The following is a 22,212-nucleotide window of genomic DNA, read 5'->3' on the forward strand; positions in this document are numbered from 1 at the left end:
GTCTGCTTTTTACCACCAGACAGTAAACAAGTTCTCTTGCTGTCATGTTGCTCTGATGAACGGTAATTTCAACACTCCAAAATGCCTAAAGAACAAACTAAACGTAAGCATGTCGAGCTTACCTTGAAACAGAAGCTGGACATGTGCAATAGACTTGAAAAAGGCAAACATTATAAAACACTGATGGCTGAATATAATGTGGGAAATTCATTGATTTATGATATCAAGACCCAAGCATCCAAGCTCAATGAATTTTTCATGAAAAGCAAAACAAGTAAGTCCATTGAAAAAAGGCATACTCTTCATCGTGCGAGTGGTTTTGCTCAGCACGATCTATGGGAGCACGTATTTCTCGTCCTCTTATACAAGAAAAAGCGAGAGAGTTTCACAGTAAAATGAATATGGAAGCTGAGTGTGATTTCAGTATTGGATGGTTAAATCGTCTCAAAAACAGGCATGGAATTCGTAAACCAGAAACCTTGGGAGAGCAAACATCAAACGCCGGTGCGTTTTTCTTCCTAACCGATCAACTCTAACTTGCACCACATTAATTCATCTTAGAACACATATGCACTGGCAGAGTTGAAAAAAAAAAATGTTAATAGGAATGAATATTTACTTTGTTGGAAGAAAAAAAAATAATATGCTTGCACTTTGTACATCATTTATTTTATTTTGTGCAAAACAGCTGATTGGCGGGTGAGAGGTACAGTGATGGTGGTCAGGTGGGGAAGAAATACAGTCATGGCCGGGACCATAAACAATGCTCATGTGGGGGCACAGGTGTCGTGATAATTCTACAGTGCAGTCTTAAAATCAGTTCACCAATAAATGTTCAAGATTTTATTTCTTTATTTTTCCATTTTAATGAGTACAGTACATACAACGAATACTTCAGTAGTTAACAGAATGGTGCAAAACAGCTGACTGGTGGGGGAGGGGTGGAATGGTGGTGTTCAGTTGGGGCCGGGCCTGTAAACAAAGCTCATGTGGGGGCACAGGTGTCGTGATAATTCTACAGTGCAGTCGTAACATCAGTTCACCAATAAATGTTCAAGATTTTATTTATTTTCCCATTTCTATGTGTACAGTGCATACACTGAATAATTCAATAGTTGACAAAATTAAAGTTGTGCATTTTGCAGTACTGCTAGGCATTGCATGCACGTGCGTTATGACCATGGTGTGTTTACTAGGCAATTTTTTAGGTGGAATCTCTTAGTATGGCCCCTGATGTGAGTGGTGAGTACCTGAATTGTATTTACTGCTGTGAGAATTATAGCCTTTGTATAGACTTGATTTGAATATCAGAAATACAGGAAAAATCTGTAACCAGGATGGTAAATTCCCCAACCCTCCCGGTTAACTGGAATTGTACTGTAGTACAGTATTGTATTACTATACATGTAATATGTTATTACAACTCAGCATCACTGTGGAGAATGGGCAGTTTCAGGCCAGGGTGGAGTAAAAAGGGTAGAAAACATATGTATTTTACACTGTACTTGTATAGATGGCTGTACAGTGCTTATTCTGCCATGCATCTAGTAGAGTGGATGATGGTCGATACCACCTACCACTATCATACCACCTACCATTGGGGAGGCGGTGGCTCAACCGGTAGAGAAGTGGCGTGCGGTCCTAACGGACCCAGGTTCAAATCCCGGCTGGGGCAGGGAACAGTTTAAGGATTTGAATTTCATTAAATCAGGCTTTACTGATCTACCAGAAGACCCGCCGACATGTCGTAAAAATACCCCCGCTAATACCAATACACCAGTCCTGTATGAAACAGCCCTAGCATGTATTCAATGTGGACGGTGGGTGTTAGCGCCGAAGTGGTGACATGTAGAGGTGTATGGTATGTAGGAGGACTACTGGGCCTTGATAGCAGGCTGTGAAGCCTATGCCCAGAGTCGGACACACACACACACACACACACACACACACACACACACACACACACACACACACACACACACACACAAAAAAAAGACTGAACGCTGAGTGAACTTCACTCGTCGTTACTCTCGGCAACGATGACTTCTGGTGGCTGTGGTGCCATGTCTGGTATACACAGTCATGAGATGCTGGGGGTTGGGGTCCTGGCTAAAGAGGTTGATGCTACAGACACGGTGGAGGTATCAGACTCTGGGTGGATCCTCTTGGAAGCAGGAGAGGGTAGAGGGTTGAATAACTGGGAGATCTTAGGCTGGATCTCCCGTGGCTCCAAGATGATGCATTCCTGATGATGTACATGACCCCCTAATGTTGAGGAAGAGGTCCTACAACTGTCTATTATGGTCGGGATTGTGTCTACAGCCTCAGTGCCTGCAGCTAGAGATGGGCCAGGTGCTCCCTCCTCGTCCTCTTCTTCTTATCCCCAGTTACTGTCTTGTCTTCTTGTAGTTCTGGAACAATCTCCCCCTGTGTCTGGTGATAGTAGCCAGGCACACCAGCATCCTCATCCTGTGTTTCTTGCAGCTCCCCCTCAGCAAGGTTTCCCTGCTCTTCTGCTGCAAATAATTCTGCCATCCTTGGTGGCTCAAACCCCTCAAAATCTTCCTGTGGTGCTGGAGTCTTGTGGGTTTTGAGGAGTTTGCACCACCCATTCTTCAGTGTGGTTAGTGGCACTTTCTTCGATGCCTCTGCCCAGTTGAAGATGGCAACCTTAATGGTGTAGTTCTTTATATTCTGCAGGGTTTTCTTGACTCTGGTGTCCTTATAGTTGTCCAGGTCCACCCCAACCTAAGTCACAATGAGGCACTTGCAAGTAGAGGTTTCTTTAGTGTCTCTTAGGAAGTCTCAATGACTTCCTGGTCCATGGGTTGTATCATGACAGTGGTGTTTGGTGGCGGGAACAAGGCTTGATTCGTCAGTCCTTGCTGGACGGTATGGTGGTGGAAAGTAAGGGCTTGTGTGTTGTTCAACATCATCACTGCCTTCATTTTATCAATACTGATGCCATACCTTTTTTCATGCTGTCTCACAAAATAGTCAAAGCTCTGATGGAACCAGTAAACCAGGCAGACTTGTTCTCCTAGCACTCCACAGGAATCTTGGCCATGATGCCTTTGAGTGATCTGGGCTGGTTGCTTTTGCCTACTATGACTGGCTTTGGTGATGTGAGCCATCGTTATTGGCACAGGCTAGAATTGAGAGCCTCATGGTCAGTGTTTAATATCCTGCAGGGTTGCCAATATCTTTGGAAGTCTGGGTGTTTGAGGAAGAACGTGCCAGAAGAGACCAGTCTCATATGCATTGTAAATTTGAAATTTGTACAAGCCTTCTTTCTCCATTGGTTTCTGAAGATAGTGAACAAACAGCACCTTAGCATCAACATTGAGCATCTGTCCAGTTATGGCCCTGTCAACAGTTGCCATGGTGTCTCCTGAACCTCCATAGCCAGCCATCACTACACTTGAAATCTTCAATTCCAAGGTATGTTGCAAGCCTTGTTCTGCATGTTGGATGTCCAGGTGATTAACAGGGACACCCTCAGGCCTGAGCTCACTTTTGTGTGTACCTTTGATACAGCTTCTGCTAGCTTCTCATTGGGCAGCTTCCTTGTCCTAAACACATCCTTTCCCTTCTTCTTGCCTTCCATTTTCTTCATGGCTTCCTCTGTTTTATCTTTCGTCTTTAGGATGTCATGAAGGGTCGTCGTCTTCAACTCATACTTGAGCATGTGCTCGGGTCCTGCTCATGCCTCTCTCATGGGCCTCAGTCACCTCAAGCTTCTCAGCAGTGGAAAGCTTCTCCTCTTGGTTTTCCCAAAAGAAGAGGTGGTAGGAGATTCCTTATTAGCAGCCATTTTTCGCAATGGAAGTCACTTGGCAAAGTTGAGAGACACAAATGTAATAATCTAAACACGATGAAAGATGTGGCAAGATTGAGGCCAGTTGTGTGTGCCGCACTGTGTCCACAGGCTGTGATCCACCCCAGTCCTACCAAAAGTAACCCCCCAAATAGTCCCCCAGTCCTATCAGAAGTAGCCCCCAAGTAGACCAACTCATCAGTTCACACCAGCAGATCTCCAACCTGGTCCAGTTAGCTGGTAGAAACCACAACCTTGGGAACTGCATTGTGAGTTACCCTATGCATGGCGAGCTGTTTGGCAGGTCATGTAATGTGCCCCATTTGTCGGCCCTAGTTTAAAAAAAAAAAAAAAAAGTTCAATGGGCTCAGAGGCATTTGGAAGGGCCACATGATGCACTCAGTTTATCAACCCTAGTTTGGTATAGCCAACAAAATTTCTGTAGGCACAATGGCACTTGATAAATCCAAAGTCTGTTGTATTGAGGTTTGATATACTGTAGTGAGGGTCTACTGTAGTTGCAATGAAAGAGTGTATCATTGACCATTTTTTTTTTATAACAACCTATTGATCACTTTAAGGGGTAATAAATATTGAATTTTATACTACAGAAAGTGAGTAACATAAGATACTGGTATGTAGCTCAAATTTTCTCTCTCTCTGGTCCATGGACTTATCTTTAAGACCTTGCATCAACTACTTGACTTTGTTCCTGAAATGAAATTTGAAAGTGCTTGTAGCAAAGAGCAGAGTTACAGTGTTTGAGAGCGAATATTGCATAATGAAGTAGAATTACCAGGTAAAGGAGAACATGAGAATCTTTAAATAACTAGGGATTATGTTGCCCAAGAAAAGGAGTTTAGAGGATGATTTGTGTAAAAATGACAGCAGGGATAGATGGTTCCAGGTACATTGAGAGCAGTGACAAGGAGGAAGGATGTGAGCATGGTAGTAAAGAAGTCTTTGCTTGATAGTATTTTGATCCCCTCACTGACGTATGGATGTGAAATTTGGACATTGCTGAATGGACATAAACAAGAGTGAGAGGAGTTGAAACGAGGTATTGAGAAGAACTGTGGAGTTATGTGAAGGGACAGAGAAATGAGGATCTGTATGTTGCTATATAGATGTTCTGGAAAGTTTTTGCAATTCCTTGAAACAGTTTGTCCGTGTGGAGTAAATGCAGGGTGAGAGATTGATTAGGAGAGGGGGAGGGGTGAGAAAGAGACCAAGGATGTGATGAAGGGACAGAATAGAGAAGTCTATGAGTGAGAGTAGTGGCATATGAATGGACAACAGCCTCATGGTGGAGGACAGAGTGATTTTTAGATGATTGTTTGTGACCACCATTCAAGGATTAAGGTCTGTGGCTATAAGTAGGTAAGTTACATTACGTTAGACATATGGTTATAAATAGGTTAAGTCTTTGGGATGGAGCCAGGATTGTAGGGGCTTGAATGGTGAATAAATTCGTAAATGGCCCATTTCACTGGACATGCTATTGCTAGTTCTCTGCCTTTTTGTGTTTTCTCTTTCCATGCTTTATATACACTACCATACCCTGTCCTTAAGTTGAAAAAAAAAAAAAAAAGTTCAGGGTAGTGATGATGATGATGACAGTAAATGGAATTTCATGAAATTGTGTTGTTTGCTTTATTTTAATTGACAGTATGTAGAAAGTTAAGCATTCATCATAAACAGCATTACCATCAATAACAGCATTACCATCAGTATCATATACTTTGTTTTTTATATATATGTGATGGAGAAATGTGGGACTTGCACCTTTCTAATTATCTATTGATTTAGTTGGATGAGGAGAGTCTCAGTTTAGTTCTACTGCTTCCCTGGATTGAAGGAGGTTTAAGACTGCATTTTTCATATATTAAGAACATTGGTGCTTTCATATTCGTGCTGTTTAGTATTTAAAGATGCATGAATCATATGAATTTACTTTTGTAAGTGTAAAGTTTGAAATAGTCTAGCCAATAATATTTTTGTAACAGTTGCTGGAGCCATCATTGCCACAGCTGGTGGAGTGCCTGAGTTTGAGTGGGACATCTATGGCTACACTGCAGATCTTTGTGGAACTGTGTGCCTGGCGTCCTCACCCATTTTCAGAACATGTTAATCGTCTCAAGAGTATTGTCGAGCAGCAACCTCACTGCCTTGGCCTTGCTCTTCAGGTACACAGTTTTCCTGTGCTCTCATGCTAAACTTTTAGTTTTTGGTACTGTACTTGTTTGTATAGCAGTCTACTTTATTCATAAGGCATCCCTTGCCCAGCAAGCAGTGATATCAAGCAAGAGTTTCAGTACTTGTGTCGTAACTGGTTTTGGTCTGTGGTAGGTGATGGCAGCTGTGGGTCGCATCAGCAAGGAGAAAGGCAAAAGCTCCTTAGACTACATTGCTCAACAACTTCCCAAGGTGGATTCTAATAACCTTAGCATTGGTAAGTGTAAAAAAACTAAAAATTCAGTTTACATTTCCGGTTCAAGTAGAAGTCTCATGATTTTTTCTGACTGCCTCATGTGCATAGGTTGTGTAAATCTCAGTATCATATGGAACAGCCTTCTCATGTGTGTCTTGCCTACCAAGAAAATGCCTATGCACTGCACTTTTCAGACATATACACAAGCACATAGCCACTACAGCCATGTAAGGTCAGCTAGACAATATCCTTAATGAACTTACACCAGACATTTATCCCTCAGAAATTACTCATTTCAGAGAAACGTAGGAGTTCCTAGCCAGGCTGTGATGTGACCTTGATTAAGTACTAGCACAAATGCAACTCACAAACTCACAAACAGTTCACAATATCTATATTGTAATGCAGCTGCTTACACCACAGTGCATGTATGTGCCTCACACACACACACACACACACACACACACACACACACACACACACACACCACCCAGATCAAACACATGGGAAAGAGACGATTATGAGGACCTGGCAGAGAGTACAATTCAGAGTATAAGATCATTACTACATAAAATGGAAGAGAAATCGAAAAGAATTATACTAACTGGGGATTTCAATACAAATATAAATTGGAATACTCTAGATATAATTAGCCAAGAAAGCTGTTGGGACCCAAAGCTCCTGGATCTCGTACAAGAGTTTTTCTTAACACAACATGTGAGGGAAGCCACCAGAAAAAGAGGACTTGATGTACCTTCAGTGCTAGATCTAATATTTACTAGGCAAGAAAATGATATTGACAGTTTAATATATCACCCTCCACTCGGCAAAAGCGATCATGCAGTACTAAATTATAACTTCAGGATAGCATATGACATAGTAAACAGCAATGACAGTTACAAAAAGAGCCAAAACTATAAAAAGGGAAATTATCAAGACCTAAAGAAGTATTTCTTAGAAGTTGATTGGGAAAATGAGCTTAGAGGACAAGATTTAAATGCTGTATGTAAAAAATTCTGTGAATTTTATGAAATAGGAGTCCAGAAGTACATCCCACAGCACAAAGAAGTAGATAAGAAAATACAGAAATGGTTCAATACAGAATGTAAAAAGTCAAAAGAAAGAAGAGATTTGTTGTGGAATAGATACAGAAGACAAAATAGTGAAAGGGCGTATAATAATTACAAACAGGCAAGAAACGATTATACAAGAATAAGGAGGGAAGCCCAAAAACAGTTTGAGGAGGATATAATAAATAAAAGTAGTGATCAACCAAAGCTGTTTTACAGCTATATCAGAAGCAAAACCAAAGTAAAAGATATAATAGAATCGATTACGGACGAGGGAATCACTTATACACAAGAGAAAGATATTTGTGAAGCACTTAATAAGAATTTCCAATTAGTTTTTACAGAAGAAAAAAATTTTGAGAGGGACTATGTGGAACACGCATGTCCACACATACTACCAGATATACAAATAGCAGAAAAAGTAATACAGGAGGAGTTCAGTAGATTAGACAGAGGAAAAGCAAGTGGTCCTGATGAAATTTCATGTTGGGTATTGCGAGAATGTGCAAAGGAGTTAAGTAAACCATTATTTTTAATTTTCAAGATATCCTTGAGTCAAGGTAAACTACCTGATATTTGGAAAAAAGTAAATATTGTCCCCTTATTCAAGAAAGGAAATAGACAAAATCCACTCAACTACCGACCAGTATCACTGACCAGTGTTGTAAGCAAGGTATTAGAAAAGCTTATAAGAAAAGCTTGGGTAAATCATCTAGAAGAACACAGTATGATAACAGAAAGACAATTTGGTTTCAGAAAAGGAAAATCATGTGTTACTAATCTGTTGAGCTACTATGACAGAGAAACAAACACAATACAGGAAAGGGAAGGATGGGTGGACAGTATCTATTTAGATTTCAAGAAAGCTTTTGACACAGTACCACACCAAAGACTTTTATGGAAACTGTACCATCAAGGAGGAATTCGAGGCAAACTGTTTTATTGGATGCAAGACTTTCTCATCAAAAGAGAAATGAGGACAGTACTAAGAGGAATCTACTCATTAAGGAAAGAAGTGACTAGTGGAGTACCACAGGGTTCAGTGCTGGCACCAATCATGTTTTTAGTGTATATAAATGATATAAACAGTAACACTGGAAATGAGAGCTATCTGAATATGTTTGCAGATGATGCAAAAATACAAAGGAGAATTACTAACACAGACTCTTGTAAAGAGCTACAAGAAGAATTAAATAATCTTCATGAATGGAGTAGTACATGGCAAATGGAATTCAATGTGGACAAGTGTCATATAATCAAGTTTGGTAAAAGTGGAAAAAGACCTGATTGGGATTATAAGTTAGGAAATAAAACCCTATACTCATCAGAAAGAGAGAAAGACCCAGGTGTGATTATCAATAACAGACTATCTCCGGCTGACCACATCAGCGCGAAGGTATGGAACATGTATACACTGCTTGCAAATATGAGAATAGCATTCACATACATAAATGAAGACATGCTAAGAAGGATAATAACATCATTCATTAGACCAGCCCTGGAATATGCATCAGTAGTCTGGAGTCCTCATCTCAAAAAGCATATAGACAAGATTGAAAAAGTTCAAAGGGCCACTACAAGATGGATACCAAGCTTAAGGGACCTAAGCTACGAAGAAAGACTAAATAAACTGAATCTACCAACACTATAGGAGAGAAGGAAAAGAGGTGACATGATAATGCTATATAAGTGCATATCAGGGAAGGAGAAAATAGACATAAATGATTACTTAACATATGGAGAAGCATCAGCAAGAGGACACTGCAAAAAACTGCATAAGAAGAGAGGTGATAAAGACGTAAGGAAATTCAGTTTCCCAAACAGAGCAATTGATCATTGGAATGCACTACTGAATGAAATAGTGTGTGCCAAAACAATTCACAAATTTAAGTATGTGTACGATAAATATGGTTTAAGACACGGGACAGTACGAGCTTGACTCATTCCTGTAAAGATACAATTAGGTAAAAACAATTAGGTAAAGAACACACACACACACACACACACACACACACACACACACACACACACACACACACACACAGTCTTCTAGCATAACCTCAAAAAAAGTTGTCTGAGAATCCCTGATTGTAGGGTTGAGTTTCCTGCAGTTTACCGCAGGGGGTTTTTCAAGAATACTCCCCCAGTATCCCTGCTTGTCGTAAAAGGCGACTAAAAGGGTTGGCGGAGGGTTAGTGCCCCTCCCCGGAAAACAACTAACTAAAAAAACAAACAAGAAGCCTCGGACAAGGACTGACCAAACGTTGACGACCCAGGACCGGACAAAGGACTTGGTAATGTGTACATGGAATGTAAGAGGAGCGAATGATGAAGTGAAAGAGAGAGAGATTGTCCAGGTGCTTGAGGATGCGAAAGTGGATGTATGTGGAATAACTGAAACAAAATGGAGAGGAGAAAGTGTGAGAGAATGGGAGTATGGATGGGGTATATGTGCAGGAGTAGATGAGAATGAGAGGGCAAAGGAAGGAGTGTGTATAGTTGTGAGTAAAAGATGGAAGAAGAGCATAAGACAGTATGGATCAGTTGGGTCAAGGATTGTGTGGGTAAAGTTGAAAGTTGGAATACAAATGTGGGCGATTGTGTGTGTGTATGCGCCAACGCAAGATCGTGCTAGAAGAGTGAGAGAAGAGTTCTGGACAAATGTGGAAGTGTGCATGGAAAAGTTTGGAAGGAATGAGAGAGTGTTTTTGATTGGTGATATGAATGGTAAAGTTGGTAATGTGAAGGTGGATGGAATAGTTGGTGAGTGGGGTGTGCCTGCTGAGGTAGATGAGAATGGGAGTGCGTTAGTGGACATTTGTGCTGGGAGGGGATTGGTAATAGCCAATACCCTCTTCAGGCATAAAATGATCCACAGGTATACATGGCGAGTGATGAGAAGGGTGGGTGGTGAACTGAATGAAAGGAAGGCAATGATTGATTATGTGTGTGTGGATGAAAGGATGCGAAGATGTGTAAAGGATGCAAGAGTGTATAGAGGTTGGGGAGTGGAATTTCTGACCACTACTTGGTCGTGGCCAGAATTAGGATGCAAGTAAGATGGAGGAATAGAAGAAGGGAAAGACGAGAGGAAGGAGTAGTTGCAAGGAGAGTGGAAAGGTTAGAAGAGGATGAGAAAAAGGCAGAGTATAAGAGAGAAGTGGAGGAACGATTGGGCAAATATGAATTGGAGCAGATGGGAGACGTGGAAGGTGTGTGTAAGATATTTACAGAAGAAATATGTGCAGCATGTGATGTGGTGTGTGGAAGGAAGAGAAGACGGAGGGGGGTGCAAGGAACAGCGTGGTGGACTGAAGAGGTGAAACAGGCAGTGGCACAAAGAAGAAAGCATACAATGAATGGATGAGAAATAGGGGCGTGGAAGAAGTTGAGAGGCGGAAGAGAGAGTTATATGTGGAAAGGAAGAGAGAGGTGAAAAGATTAGTAAGAGAGAGTAAGAAGAGAGTGGATGAGGAATTTGGAAGGAATTTGAGTGTAAAGTGGAGGGACTGTAAGAAAATGTTCTGGAGAGAAGTGAAAAGAGTAAGACAGGGTGGAAGTGAAGTTAGCAGGGGAGTGAAAGATAAAAATGGTAGATTACTAGTGGAGAAGGGAGAAAAAGTGAGCAGATGGAGAGAACACTTTAAGGAATTGTTGAACGTAGAGGATGGAAGTAATGCGAGTATAAGTGGCTGGGGAATGGCTGGGAGAACTAGGGAGGGAAGAAGACAGGAAGAAATCAGTAGGATAGAAGTTGTGGAAGCAATGAAGAAAGTTAAATCGGGGAAAGCCCCAGTAATTGATGGAGTGTGTGGTGAAATGCTGAAGCATGGGGGAGAGATAGTAGTAGAATGGATGTGGAAGATGTGCAGATTGGCCTGGGAGGAAGGTAGAGTCCCGGAGGATTGGAAGTCAGGTATAATTATTCCCTTGTACAAAGGAAAAGGGGAAAAAGAAGTGTGTGGTAATCATAGGGGCATTTGTCTTCTTAGTATAATAGGAAAAGTGTATGGTAGGATACTTATAGACAGAGTTAGAGAAAGAACAGAGAAATTAGTTGGAGAAGAACAGGGAGGCTTTAGGAAGGGAAGAGGTTGTGTAGATCAGATATTCATTCTTAGATCTTTAGTGGAAAAGTTTCTAGAGAAGGGAAAGAAGTTGTATGCGGCTTTCATGGATTTGGAGAAAGCATATGACAGGGTGGATAGACAAGGATTGTGGAAAGTGTTAAGAATATATGGAGTAGATGGGAAGTTGTTGAATGCTGTGAAGAGTATGTACGATGGTGCGAAGGCTGCAGTGCGTGTGGATGGTGAACTAAGTGAATTTTTCTCTTTGAAAGTTGGTTTGAAACAGGGATGTGTCATGTCTCCATGGTTGTTCAATCTGTACATGGATGGGGTAATAAAAGAGGTACAAGGTAGGGTAGTGGATGTTGGAGTGGCCCTGGTGAGAGAGGATAGTGTTTGGAAACTCCCTGTACTGTTGTTTGCAGATGATACTGTGTTGTTGAGTGAAGACGAAGGGGAGCTGCAAGGCTTGGTGGATGAGTTTGGGAGAGTGTGTAAGAAACGGAACCTAAAGGTGAATGTAGGGAAGAGTAAAGTGATGGTCTTTGAGAGAGGTGAAGTCAGTGAATGTACAGCGAGGTTGGATGGTGAGGAATTGGAAAATGTGAGTACGTTTAAGTATTTGGGTAGTGTGATGAGTAAGGATGGAGGTTTGGAGGGTGAAGTGCTTGAAAGGGTACAGCAGGGAAGAAAGGTTGCTGGTTCCTTAAAAGCAGTGATAAGAAACAGGGAAGTGAGCATGGAAGTAAAATAGTTACTACATGACAGTATTGTGATACCAACTCTAACATACGGAAGTGAAGCTTGGACATTGTTGGAAGGACACAAGTCAAGAGTGAGAGCAGTGGAAATGAGTTATTTAAGAGGAGCCTGTGGAGTCACATGGAGAGACAGGCTGACGAATGAGGATATAAAGGAGCGTTGTGGTGTGGATGTGGATGTGATAGGAAGCGTTGTGAGGAACACACTGAGGTGGTTTGGCCATGTGGAGAGGATGGAGGGTGAAAGACTGACGAAGAGAGTGTATATGAGTAAGGTGGAGGGTGGAAGAGGGAGGGGGAGACCGAGGATGAGATGGAGGGATGGGGTGGAGAGGTATATGAGAGAGGGGGGTGTGAGTTGGGAGCAGGGCAGTGAAATGGCGGGGGACAGGACGACTTGGAGGCGATTTGTTTGTGGCCACCCCAAACGGGATTGAGGCGTCTGGCAATAGATAGATAGATAGATAGATTGGGAGAGTACATCACCAATGCTCTGCAGGAGGTGTAAGAGCCAAACACATGATTTTGCCCTATGAAATTGATCACCAAATTTTGTCCAAACCGGATCAGAACTGTTTAAGTTACCAGGTCAGACCTTTGACCTTGGTGTTAGACCTTGACCTTTGACTGGTTGTTTTAAAAATTGAATTACTTCATCCTTGCCTTAACTGAGCTTTCTGCTAAGTTTGATGTACCGTGTATTGGATCAAAATTTCTTAAGGTTACTATGCCACGTTGAGTACACCACTTCCCGTCCGATCAGCGAAGTTAAGCAACGTTGGGTCTGGTTTGTACTTGGATGGGTGACCGCCTGGGAACACCAGATGCTGTTGGCATCCCTACGTGTCAAGTGGGGTTGGTGGAGGATTAGTGCCCCTCCCTGTAAAACAATTAACTCTAAGCCCTTGACCACCCCGTTTGGGATACATGGTGTCTGGCAATGGATGGATGGATGGTTCAATACAGAATGTAAAAAATCAAAAGGAAGAAGAGATTTGTTGTGGAATAGATACAGAAGACACAATAGTGAAAGGGCGTATAATAATTACAAACAGGCAAGAAACGATTATACAAGAATAAGGGGGGAAGCCCCAAAACAATTTGAGGAGGATGTAATAAATAAAAGTAGTGATCAACCAAAGCTGTTTTACAGCTATATCAGAAGCAAAACCAAAGTAAAAGATATAATACAATCCATTACAGACGAGGGAATCACTTATACACAAGAGAAAGATATTTGTGAAGCACTAAATAAGAATTTCCAATTAGTTTTTACAGAAGAAAAAAATTTTGAGAGGGACTATTTGGAACATGCATGTCCACACATACTACCAGATATACAAATAGCAGAAAAAGTAATACAGGAGGAGTTAAGTAGATTAGACAGAGGAAGAGCAAGTGGTCCTGATGAAATTTTATGTTGGGTACTACAAGAATGTGCAAATGAGTTAAGAAAACCATTATTTTTAATTTTCAAGAAATCCTTCAGTCAAGGTAAACTACCTGATATTTGGGAAAAAGCAAATATAGTCCCCTTATTCAAGAAAGGAAATACACAAAATCCACTCAACTACCGACCAGTATCACTGACCAGTGTTGTAAACAAGGTATTAGAAAAGCTTATAAGAAAAGCTTAGGTAAATCATCTAGAAGAACACAGTATGATAACAGAAAGACAGTTTGGTTTCAGAAAAGGAAAATCATGTGTTACTAATCTGTTGAGCTACTATGACAGAGTAACAAACGCAATACAGGAAAGAGATGGATGGGTGGACAGTATCTATTTAGATTTCAAGAAAGCTTTTGACACAGTACCATACCAAAGACTTTTATGGAAACTGTACCATCAAGGAGGAATTCGAAGCAAACTGTTTTGTTGGACGCAAGACTTTCTCATAAAAAGAGAAATGAGAACAGTACTAAGAGGAAACTACTCATCATGGAAAGAAGTGACTAGTGGAGTACCACAGGGTTCAGTGCTTGCAACAATCATGTTTTTAGTGTATATAAATGATATAAACAGTAACACTGGAAATGAGAGCTATCTGAATATGTTTGCAGATGATGCAAAAATACAAAGGAGAATTACTAACACAGACTCTTGTAAAGAGCAACAAGAAGAATTAAATAAACTTCATGAATGGAGTAGTACATGGCAAATGGAATTCAATGTGGACAAGTGTCATGTAATCAAGTTTGGTAAAAGTGGAAAAAGACCTGATTGGGATTATAAGATAGGAAATAAAACCCTACACACATCAGAAAGAGAGAAAGACCTAGGTGTGATTATCAATAACAGACTATCTCCGGCTGACCACATCAGTGAGAAGGTACGGAACATGTATACACTGCTTGCAAATATGAGAATAGCATTCACATACATAAATGAAGACATGCTAAGAAGGATAATAACATCATTCATTAGACCAACCCTGGAATATGCATCAGTAGTCTGGAGTCCTCATCTCAAAAAACACATAGACAAGATTGAAAAAGTTCAAAGGGCCACTACAAGATGGATACCAATCTTAAGGGACCTAAGCTACGAAGAAAGACTAAATAAACTGAATCTACCAACACTACAGGAGAGAAGGAAAAGAGGTGACATGATAATGCTATATAAATGCATATCAGGGAAGGAGAAAATAGACATAAATGATTACTTAACATATGGAGAAGCATCAGCAAGAGGACACTGCAAAAAACTGCATAAGAAGAGAGGTGATAAAGACGTAAGGAAATTCAGTTTCCCAAACAGAGCAGTTGATCAATGGAATGCACTACCGAATGAAATAGTATGTGCCAAAAAAATTCACAAATTTAAGGATATGTACGATAAATATGGTTTAAGACACGGGACAGTACGAGCTTGACTCATTCCTGTAAAGATACAATTAGGTAAGAACAATTAAGTAGGTAAGAACACACACACACACACACACACACACACACACACACACACACACACACACACACACACAGAAAAACATTACCCCTGCTTTCACTGTCCACTTGTGGGTGTAGCTATGACTTGGGTGAGATGGGTCCTGTTCTGAAGCAATGAATTGTGTACATTTCATGTTTGTCTGGTCTTTGATTGGGAGTACTTTTGTTTCTTGGCAGATGTAATCTGTGTTTGTGGTCTCTGTGCATGCTATTATTATTAGTTTTTCTTTTCTTTTTTTCATTTTTGTTGCTATTCTGATAGATATGTATATATGTAGTTTTAGAAACCCTCACAGGCAGAGAAAAGTTTTTAACCATCCCCAGTTATTCATATCAGTAAAATTGTTTATAAAGGCTCCTACTTATTTGCATGTGGCCATCTTGAATAACCTGATGGTGGCATCCATGTTTCTCAATGTCAGGTAACCTCCCTATTCAGTCCCATATTGCAGAAATCTACTCTGTGACCTCGTCCCATGTTTTATCAATCTGCCTGTCACAAAACTAATGTACCTCTGACGTTTACACTTCTCACCTTCTGCACCCAGTTGTCATCTTCCATCCTCTGAACCTGCGCAGACCATCTCAATCTACTCCTCCTCATCACAGCACCAATACATTCAAGCCCCATCCTTCCTCTTCAACTCTTAAATCACAATCCTAGACCCCCTGGACCTTGCAAACAGGGACACACCACACATCCATCTAATCATTGTCATTTTTGTATGTTTGAGCATATGAGTATCACTACCCTATGCTTTCCAGGTCTTAATACCATACAGCATTACAGCTTAAGAACATGCCACAAACAAAAATCCCTTAGCACGGGGGGAGAGCCCACTCAGTGTTGGGAGAGGCAACAGCTCCCTGAACTTCGTCCAACCACTCCTTACCAAAGATACAGAGCTGGCTCCAGCCCCACCTCCAGCACATAACATGTCCCCCAAATTACAAAACTCCTGTGCACACTCAAGAGACTCTTCAGCAAGATGAATTCTTTCACACCTGAAAATCTCGACATGATCTCTCTGACCCACCAAATACACGAAGACAGCATTATTTTACAGCCAACCTCGTATACCACTACATGTCTTATACAGCCACTTACCACAAACACTGCATGAAATGGAGTTACTTCCCACACACTTGTGGCAAACTGCAAATGGCCACACCTTTTCCTTGACAATACTGTACTGCCATCAGCCCTATACAGTAATACCCCTATATATGATACCCCTAGATGCGATACCCTGGCTTAACAACGGGGGTAGAAATACCCAGTGATGGGCAGTGCAAAACGAAGAAGGACCTTGCGCAAGCGTGAAGCGCAATCCACAGTTCACTACCTTTCGCAAGCGCAAAGCGCAATCCACAGTTCACTACCTTGCGCAAGCGCAAAGCGCAATCCACAGTTCACTACCTTGCGCAAGCGCAAATGCGCAGTCTGACAAATATTTAGCTTGCGCAATGTCGCAAAGCGCAAGCGCAAACCAATTGCATATATTTTTGGGAATTACTGAAAAATATTGAGATATTTAAATAAAACAGCATACCTACTTACTTCTATCTATCTATCTATCTATAGCCCGACGCCCTAATCCTGCAAAGGGTGGCCGCAGACAAAACGCCTCCAAGTCGCTCTGTCACCCACCATTTGACTCCCCTCCCCCCAGCTCACCCCCCCTCCCTCATATACCTCTCAACTCCATCCCTCCACCTCATCCTCGGTCTACCTCTCCCTCTCCCTCCCTCCACCTCACCTACATACACCCTCTTAGTCTTTCATTCTCCATCCTCTTCACATGTCCAAACCACCTCAATGTATTTCTCCTAATCTTCTCAACCACATCCACATCCACCCCACAACGTTCCTTCACTTCTTCATTCGTCAACCTGTCCCTCCACGTCGCTCCACGTCAGGGTAGGGATCACAGTACTATCATGCAGTGACTTCTTAACTTCTACTGCTCTCACTCTTGACTTGTTCCCCTCTTGCAAGGTCCATGCCTCGCTTCCATACGTCAGGGTAGGGATCACAGTACTATCATGCAGTGACTTCTTAACTTCAATACTCACCTCCCTATTTCTCATCACTGCTTTCAGTGTACCAACAACCTTCCTTCCCTGCTGTACCCTTTCATGCACTTCATCTCCCAAAGTTCCATCCCTACTCATCACATTACCCAGGTACTTGAATGCACTCACATTCTCCATATCCTCACAATCCAACCTCACTGCACACTCTGTGACTTCATTCCTCTCAAACACCATAACTTTACCTTTGTTTACATTAACTTTCAGATTCCTCCTCCTACACACTGTCCCAAATTCATTCACCAAACCTTGCAACTCCCATTCATCTTCACTTAACAGTACTGTATCATCAGCAAACAGCAGCACCGGGAGCTTCCAAATCTCACCCTCATTCATTAGAGCCACCCCCACATCCACTGCCCTACCCTGCACCTCCTTTACAACCCCATCCATGTATATATTAAACAGCCATGGAGACATCACACACCCCTGTTTCAGTCCCACATTGAGATCAAAGAACTCACTCAGTTCACCATCCACTCGCACCGCAGCCCTAGCTCCCTCGTACATACTCTTCACAGCACTCAACAATTTCCCCTCCACTCCATATATTCTTAATACCTTCCACATACCTTGCCTATCTATTCTGTCATAAGCTTTCTCCAAGTCCATGAAGGCAGCATACACTTTCCTTCCCTTCTCTAGATACTTCTCCACTAAACATCTTAGAACAAATATCTGATCTACACACCCTTTTCCCATCCTAAATCCTCGTTGTTCTTCTCCAACTAGCTTCTCTGTCATATGCCTAACCCTATCAGTGAGTATTCTACCATATATTTTACCAGTCACACTAAGTAGGCAAATACCCCTATGGTTACCACATACTTGTCTCTCCCCTTTTCCTCTGTATAAAGGAACAATTATACCTGATTTCCAGTCCTCTGGAACCCTTCCCTCTTCCCATGCCAATCTACACAACTTCCATATCCACTCCACAACAATCTCACCCCCATACCTAAGCATTTCACCACACACTCCATCAATTCCTGGGGCCTTTCCCAACTTAATCTTCATCGCTTCCACTACTTCCGCCCTACTGATCTCTTCCTCCCTCCTTTCATCTCTTCTTCTCCCAGCCATTCCCCAACCACTTATACTCACACTGCTCTCACTCTCTACATTCAACAAATCCTCAAAGTGCTCCTTCCATCTCCTCAGTTTCTCTCTCTTCTCCACCAAAAATCTATTATTCCTATCTTTCACTCCCCTACTATTTCCCCTTTCACACTGCCTTACTTTCTTTACCTCCTTCCAAAACAATTTCTTACTCTCCCTCCATTTCACACTCAGATTCCTCCCAAACTCTTCATCCACTTTCTTTTTACTCTCCTTCACCAGTCTCTTCACCTCCCTTCTCCTGCTCACATATACCTCTCTCTTCTCTCTCTCATCTTCTCCCCTACCTCTACTCACTAACCATTCACTATATGCCTTCTTCTTTTGTTCCACAGCTCATTTCACCTCATCATTCCACCATGCTGTCCCTTGCACACCCTTGCATCTCCTCCTCACTCCACAAACCACCTCACACGCTGCGCCTATCTCTTCCGTGAATATCTTACATACGTCTTCCACCCCTTCCATCTACTCTAGCTCATACCTTCCCAGTCTTTCTTCCACTATGCTCTTATACTCTGTCATTTTCTCACTATCTTGCAATTTCTCCACTCTTCTCACAGGAGCTGTTTCCTCCTGTCTTCCCCTTCGTCTCCTCAACCACTTTCTTTGCGGCCCTACCTTGGCCATCACTAAGTGATGGTCCGAGACTCCATTCCCCCACCCTCTCCACACTTTTTTTTTTTTTTTTTTTTTTTTTAATAACAGAACGGAGGAAGGAAAAACAAATGGGGGAAAAAAAAAAATCCATACACCAGATTACTGGTGTCCTCTGTTCATAAAATATTTGTAACAGTTAGACTTGAACAGTCGTAGGTTGAAATTTGGAGGAAAACAACTCTGGGGAAGCGAGTTCCAGAGAGATGCAGTTCGGGGAATGAAAGAATTCTGGTAGCCAGAAGTTCTGCAATATGGTTGAGTGACATTCCAGTCATGAGCGCTACCAGATGCCTGTGTAGCACGAGGGAAGGCATGGAGAGGTGGCACCATGGACGCAACTTCGTCTGAGCATTTGCCAAAAAAATATCTGTAAAACAATGCAAGGGAGGCAACATTCATTCTTACTTGCAGGGGAGGTAGTTTATATGTAATGGCAGGGTTGTTAATTATTCTAACAGCTTTATTCTGGATTTTGTCTAGTTGTCTTAATGCAACCTCTCCACAACCATTCCACAAGGGTGAGCAATATTCAGGCTGAGAGCACACATGACTCTTATAAATTATAGCTAACTGCTCATCGGCGAAGAAGTTACGGACTCTGTACAATAATCCAAGTTTCTTTGATGCGGTTTTAGCAAGTGATCTGACATGAGAGGTCCAGCTGAGGGCACTGTTAAGTGAGACACCAAGAATTTCAATACTTTTAGAGATTGGAATATTAGTAGCACTGAAGGTAATGTACGAATCTGGTAATATCTGTCTATTAGTAAACTGTATATATTTAGTTTTACTAGCATTAAAAGAGACAAGGTTGTTTTGTCCCCATTCACTGATTGTAGATAGATTTTGATTTATGGAGATGGCTGTACTGAGTTGAGAGGTAGAGATATTAGACTTTGTAACTGGATGTCTGAGTGTGAATGAACTATGTAGTGTTGAGTCATCTGCATATGAGTGAATGGGATTGTGAGTGACAGATAAGAGATCATTAATATGAACCAGAAATAGGGTTGGCGCCAGAACTGATCCCTGCGGCACGCCGGCGTTAATTGAGTGGAAATTTGAATATAGATCATCTACTTTTACTCTTATTTTCCTGTCACTAAGATAAGAAGAAATCAAAGGAACAAAAGACGTTAGTCCATAGCAAGGGAGTTTGGACAGCAGGGAACGGTGCCATACTCTGTCGAAAGCTTTAGAGATATCAAGAGCTACTGCATGAGTTTCACCAAAAAGATCAATTGATTGATGGATGGTATGAGTTAAGAGATTGAGTATGTCAATGGTGGATCTTTCGCGGCGAAAACCGTATTTTCTATCACTAATCAAGTTGTTGGATTCAAGATGTTTAACAATATGCTTATTAATTAAAGTTTCAAATACCTTACCAAGAGAAGATGTGACAGCTGTTGGTCTGTAATTGGAGGGGTCAGACGAACTTCCTTTCTTCGGAACTGGGTGGATATTGGCTTCTTTCCATGAATTTGGGAATAAAGAAGTATGTATGCATAGTCTGAATAATTTGGCTAGGACAGAGGCAAGTTCAGGGGAACACTTTTTCAAAACAATTGGCAGAATTCCATCTGGGCCTGGAGCTTTGTTGGTAGGTAAATTGTCTAGGATGGATTTTATGAATCTTGTCTGTATTTTAAGTGGGGCAATTTTGGGAGAATCAAGTTCCAGTACTGAGACATTCTGGCTGGTATCATCTATGGTAGAGTTTCTTGCAAAGGTACTAGCAAAGATATCTGCTTTCCCACGTGGGTCATTTGTAATATTGCCATCTGAAGATTTTAGTGGGGGAATGGAAGATGACTTGTTAGAGTTATTGTTGAAAGAATTAAGAGTTGACCAGAATATTCTATTGTCATTAGGGTTGTTAAGTAGTTTTGATGCTTGCTTTTGAAGAAAGTTTGATTTAGATAGATTTAATACAGCTTTTGCATGATTTCTAGCAATTTTAAATTGGGAGAGTGATTCAGATGTTTTTGATTTTAAGTAAGAGTTATATGCTAGTGACTTTTGGGCTGTTGCTCTGGCACAATTGCCATCAAACCATTTTGGAGAGTTTGATCTTTTAGTGAATTGTTGACTTGGTATGAATAAATCCATACTAGCTAGTATTAAGTCACAAATGTGGGACTGGGTAGAATTGGGATCACTAGAGAAGAAAGACTGCCATGGAACATCAGCAAGATAATTTCTAAATCCATCCCAGTCTGCCCTGTCAAAGTGCCATCGGGTCACCCTGACAGGTTCGGAATGGGGAGGTGTAGGAGGGTTAACTAATGAGGCTTTGATGAGATTGTGGTCAGATGATCCAAGTGGTGACAGTACCTCTATCCTGTATTGATCTGGATTATTTGTCAAGAATAAATCCAAGAGATGGGCATTATGGTCAGGATTATCAGGTATTCTGGTTGGTTGCTTTACCAATTGGGTGAGATTAAACGATTCTGCAAACAGCTCGCATTTTAGACCAGCGTCGTCAGTCCGGGCAGAATGCAATAACCATTCAACATTGTGTATGTTAAAATCTCCCAAAATGGTAATTTCATTGCCAAGGGCAAGGTCAAGGTTACTCAACTGAGTGGATATGGAATCAAATACACTGGGTTCCGAAGAAGCATTGGGGGAACGATAAACTACACAGATATATTTGGTAATGTTTTGGCAATTTAATTTATATAATGAGTAATCAAAACTGGATGAAGTGAAGTTTAAAATAGTATCAACTGCATATTGGGATTTGATATAACAACAGGTGCCGCCCTTGTTTCGAAAGTTGGTAAGGAGATGGTAACCGGGAAAACAAAATGGAGATATATCGGTAGAGGGTGAGATTTGTGGTTCTGTGAGGAAAAGGGCCAAAGGGGATATGGACTGAAGGAAAAAATGAACTGAGTTTAAATTTGTGGTAAGGCCGCGGATGTTGGTAAAGAATAAGGCCGCACCGTCACCTCTTCGCCGACGAGCATTCCTGGAAATAGCAACAGTCGCTTAATGGCGACCGGGAGGACCCTGTGCCTCCAGCCCTACCCTGCCGGTGGTGGCAATCCGAGGTACCACCTCATTTGATTGTAAGATTGCAGCGGCTATTACTAAAGATGTGAATAGAAGGTGTGATATGTTATGCGCATGTAGTGTGGTGTAGACAGTTGAAGGTAGAGGTATTATGAGGGCATGCTGGCCTACTCTCTGTGTAAATGAATGCACTGAAAATGTTCAGAAAAGGGAGATGATC

At 41.5% G+C, this 22,212-nt stretch overlaps 1 protein-coding gene and 1 pseudogene across 1 annotated transcript in view; both read left to right on the forward strand.

The window, feature by feature from the left end:
* The window catches only part of melt (ventricular zone expressed PH domain-containing protein melted), a 671,576-nt gene that overhangs the window by 232,618 nt on the left and 416,746 nt on the right, over positions 1-22,212 (forward strand). The window contains exons 8-9 of the mRNA XM_080267230.1: positions 5,824-6,003; positions 6,167-6,269. Coding sequence (XP_080123356.1) covers positions 5,824-6,003; positions 6,167-6,269 — 283 coding nt within the window. The remainder of the gene's footprint in view (positions 1-5,823; positions 6,004-6,166; positions 6,270-22,212) is intronic.
* Positions 12,867-12,985, forward strand: LOC145393170 (5S ribosomal RNA; annotated as a pseudogene).

This window comes from Coenobita brevimanus, chromosome 23 (assembly GCF_032717465.1).
Source record: "Coenobita brevimanus isolate Jiangsu-jjx chromosome 23, ASM3271746v2, whole genome shotgun sequence".
NCBI lineage: Eukaryota > Metazoa > Arthropoda > Malacostraca > Decapoda > Coenobitidae > Coenobita > Coenobita brevimanus.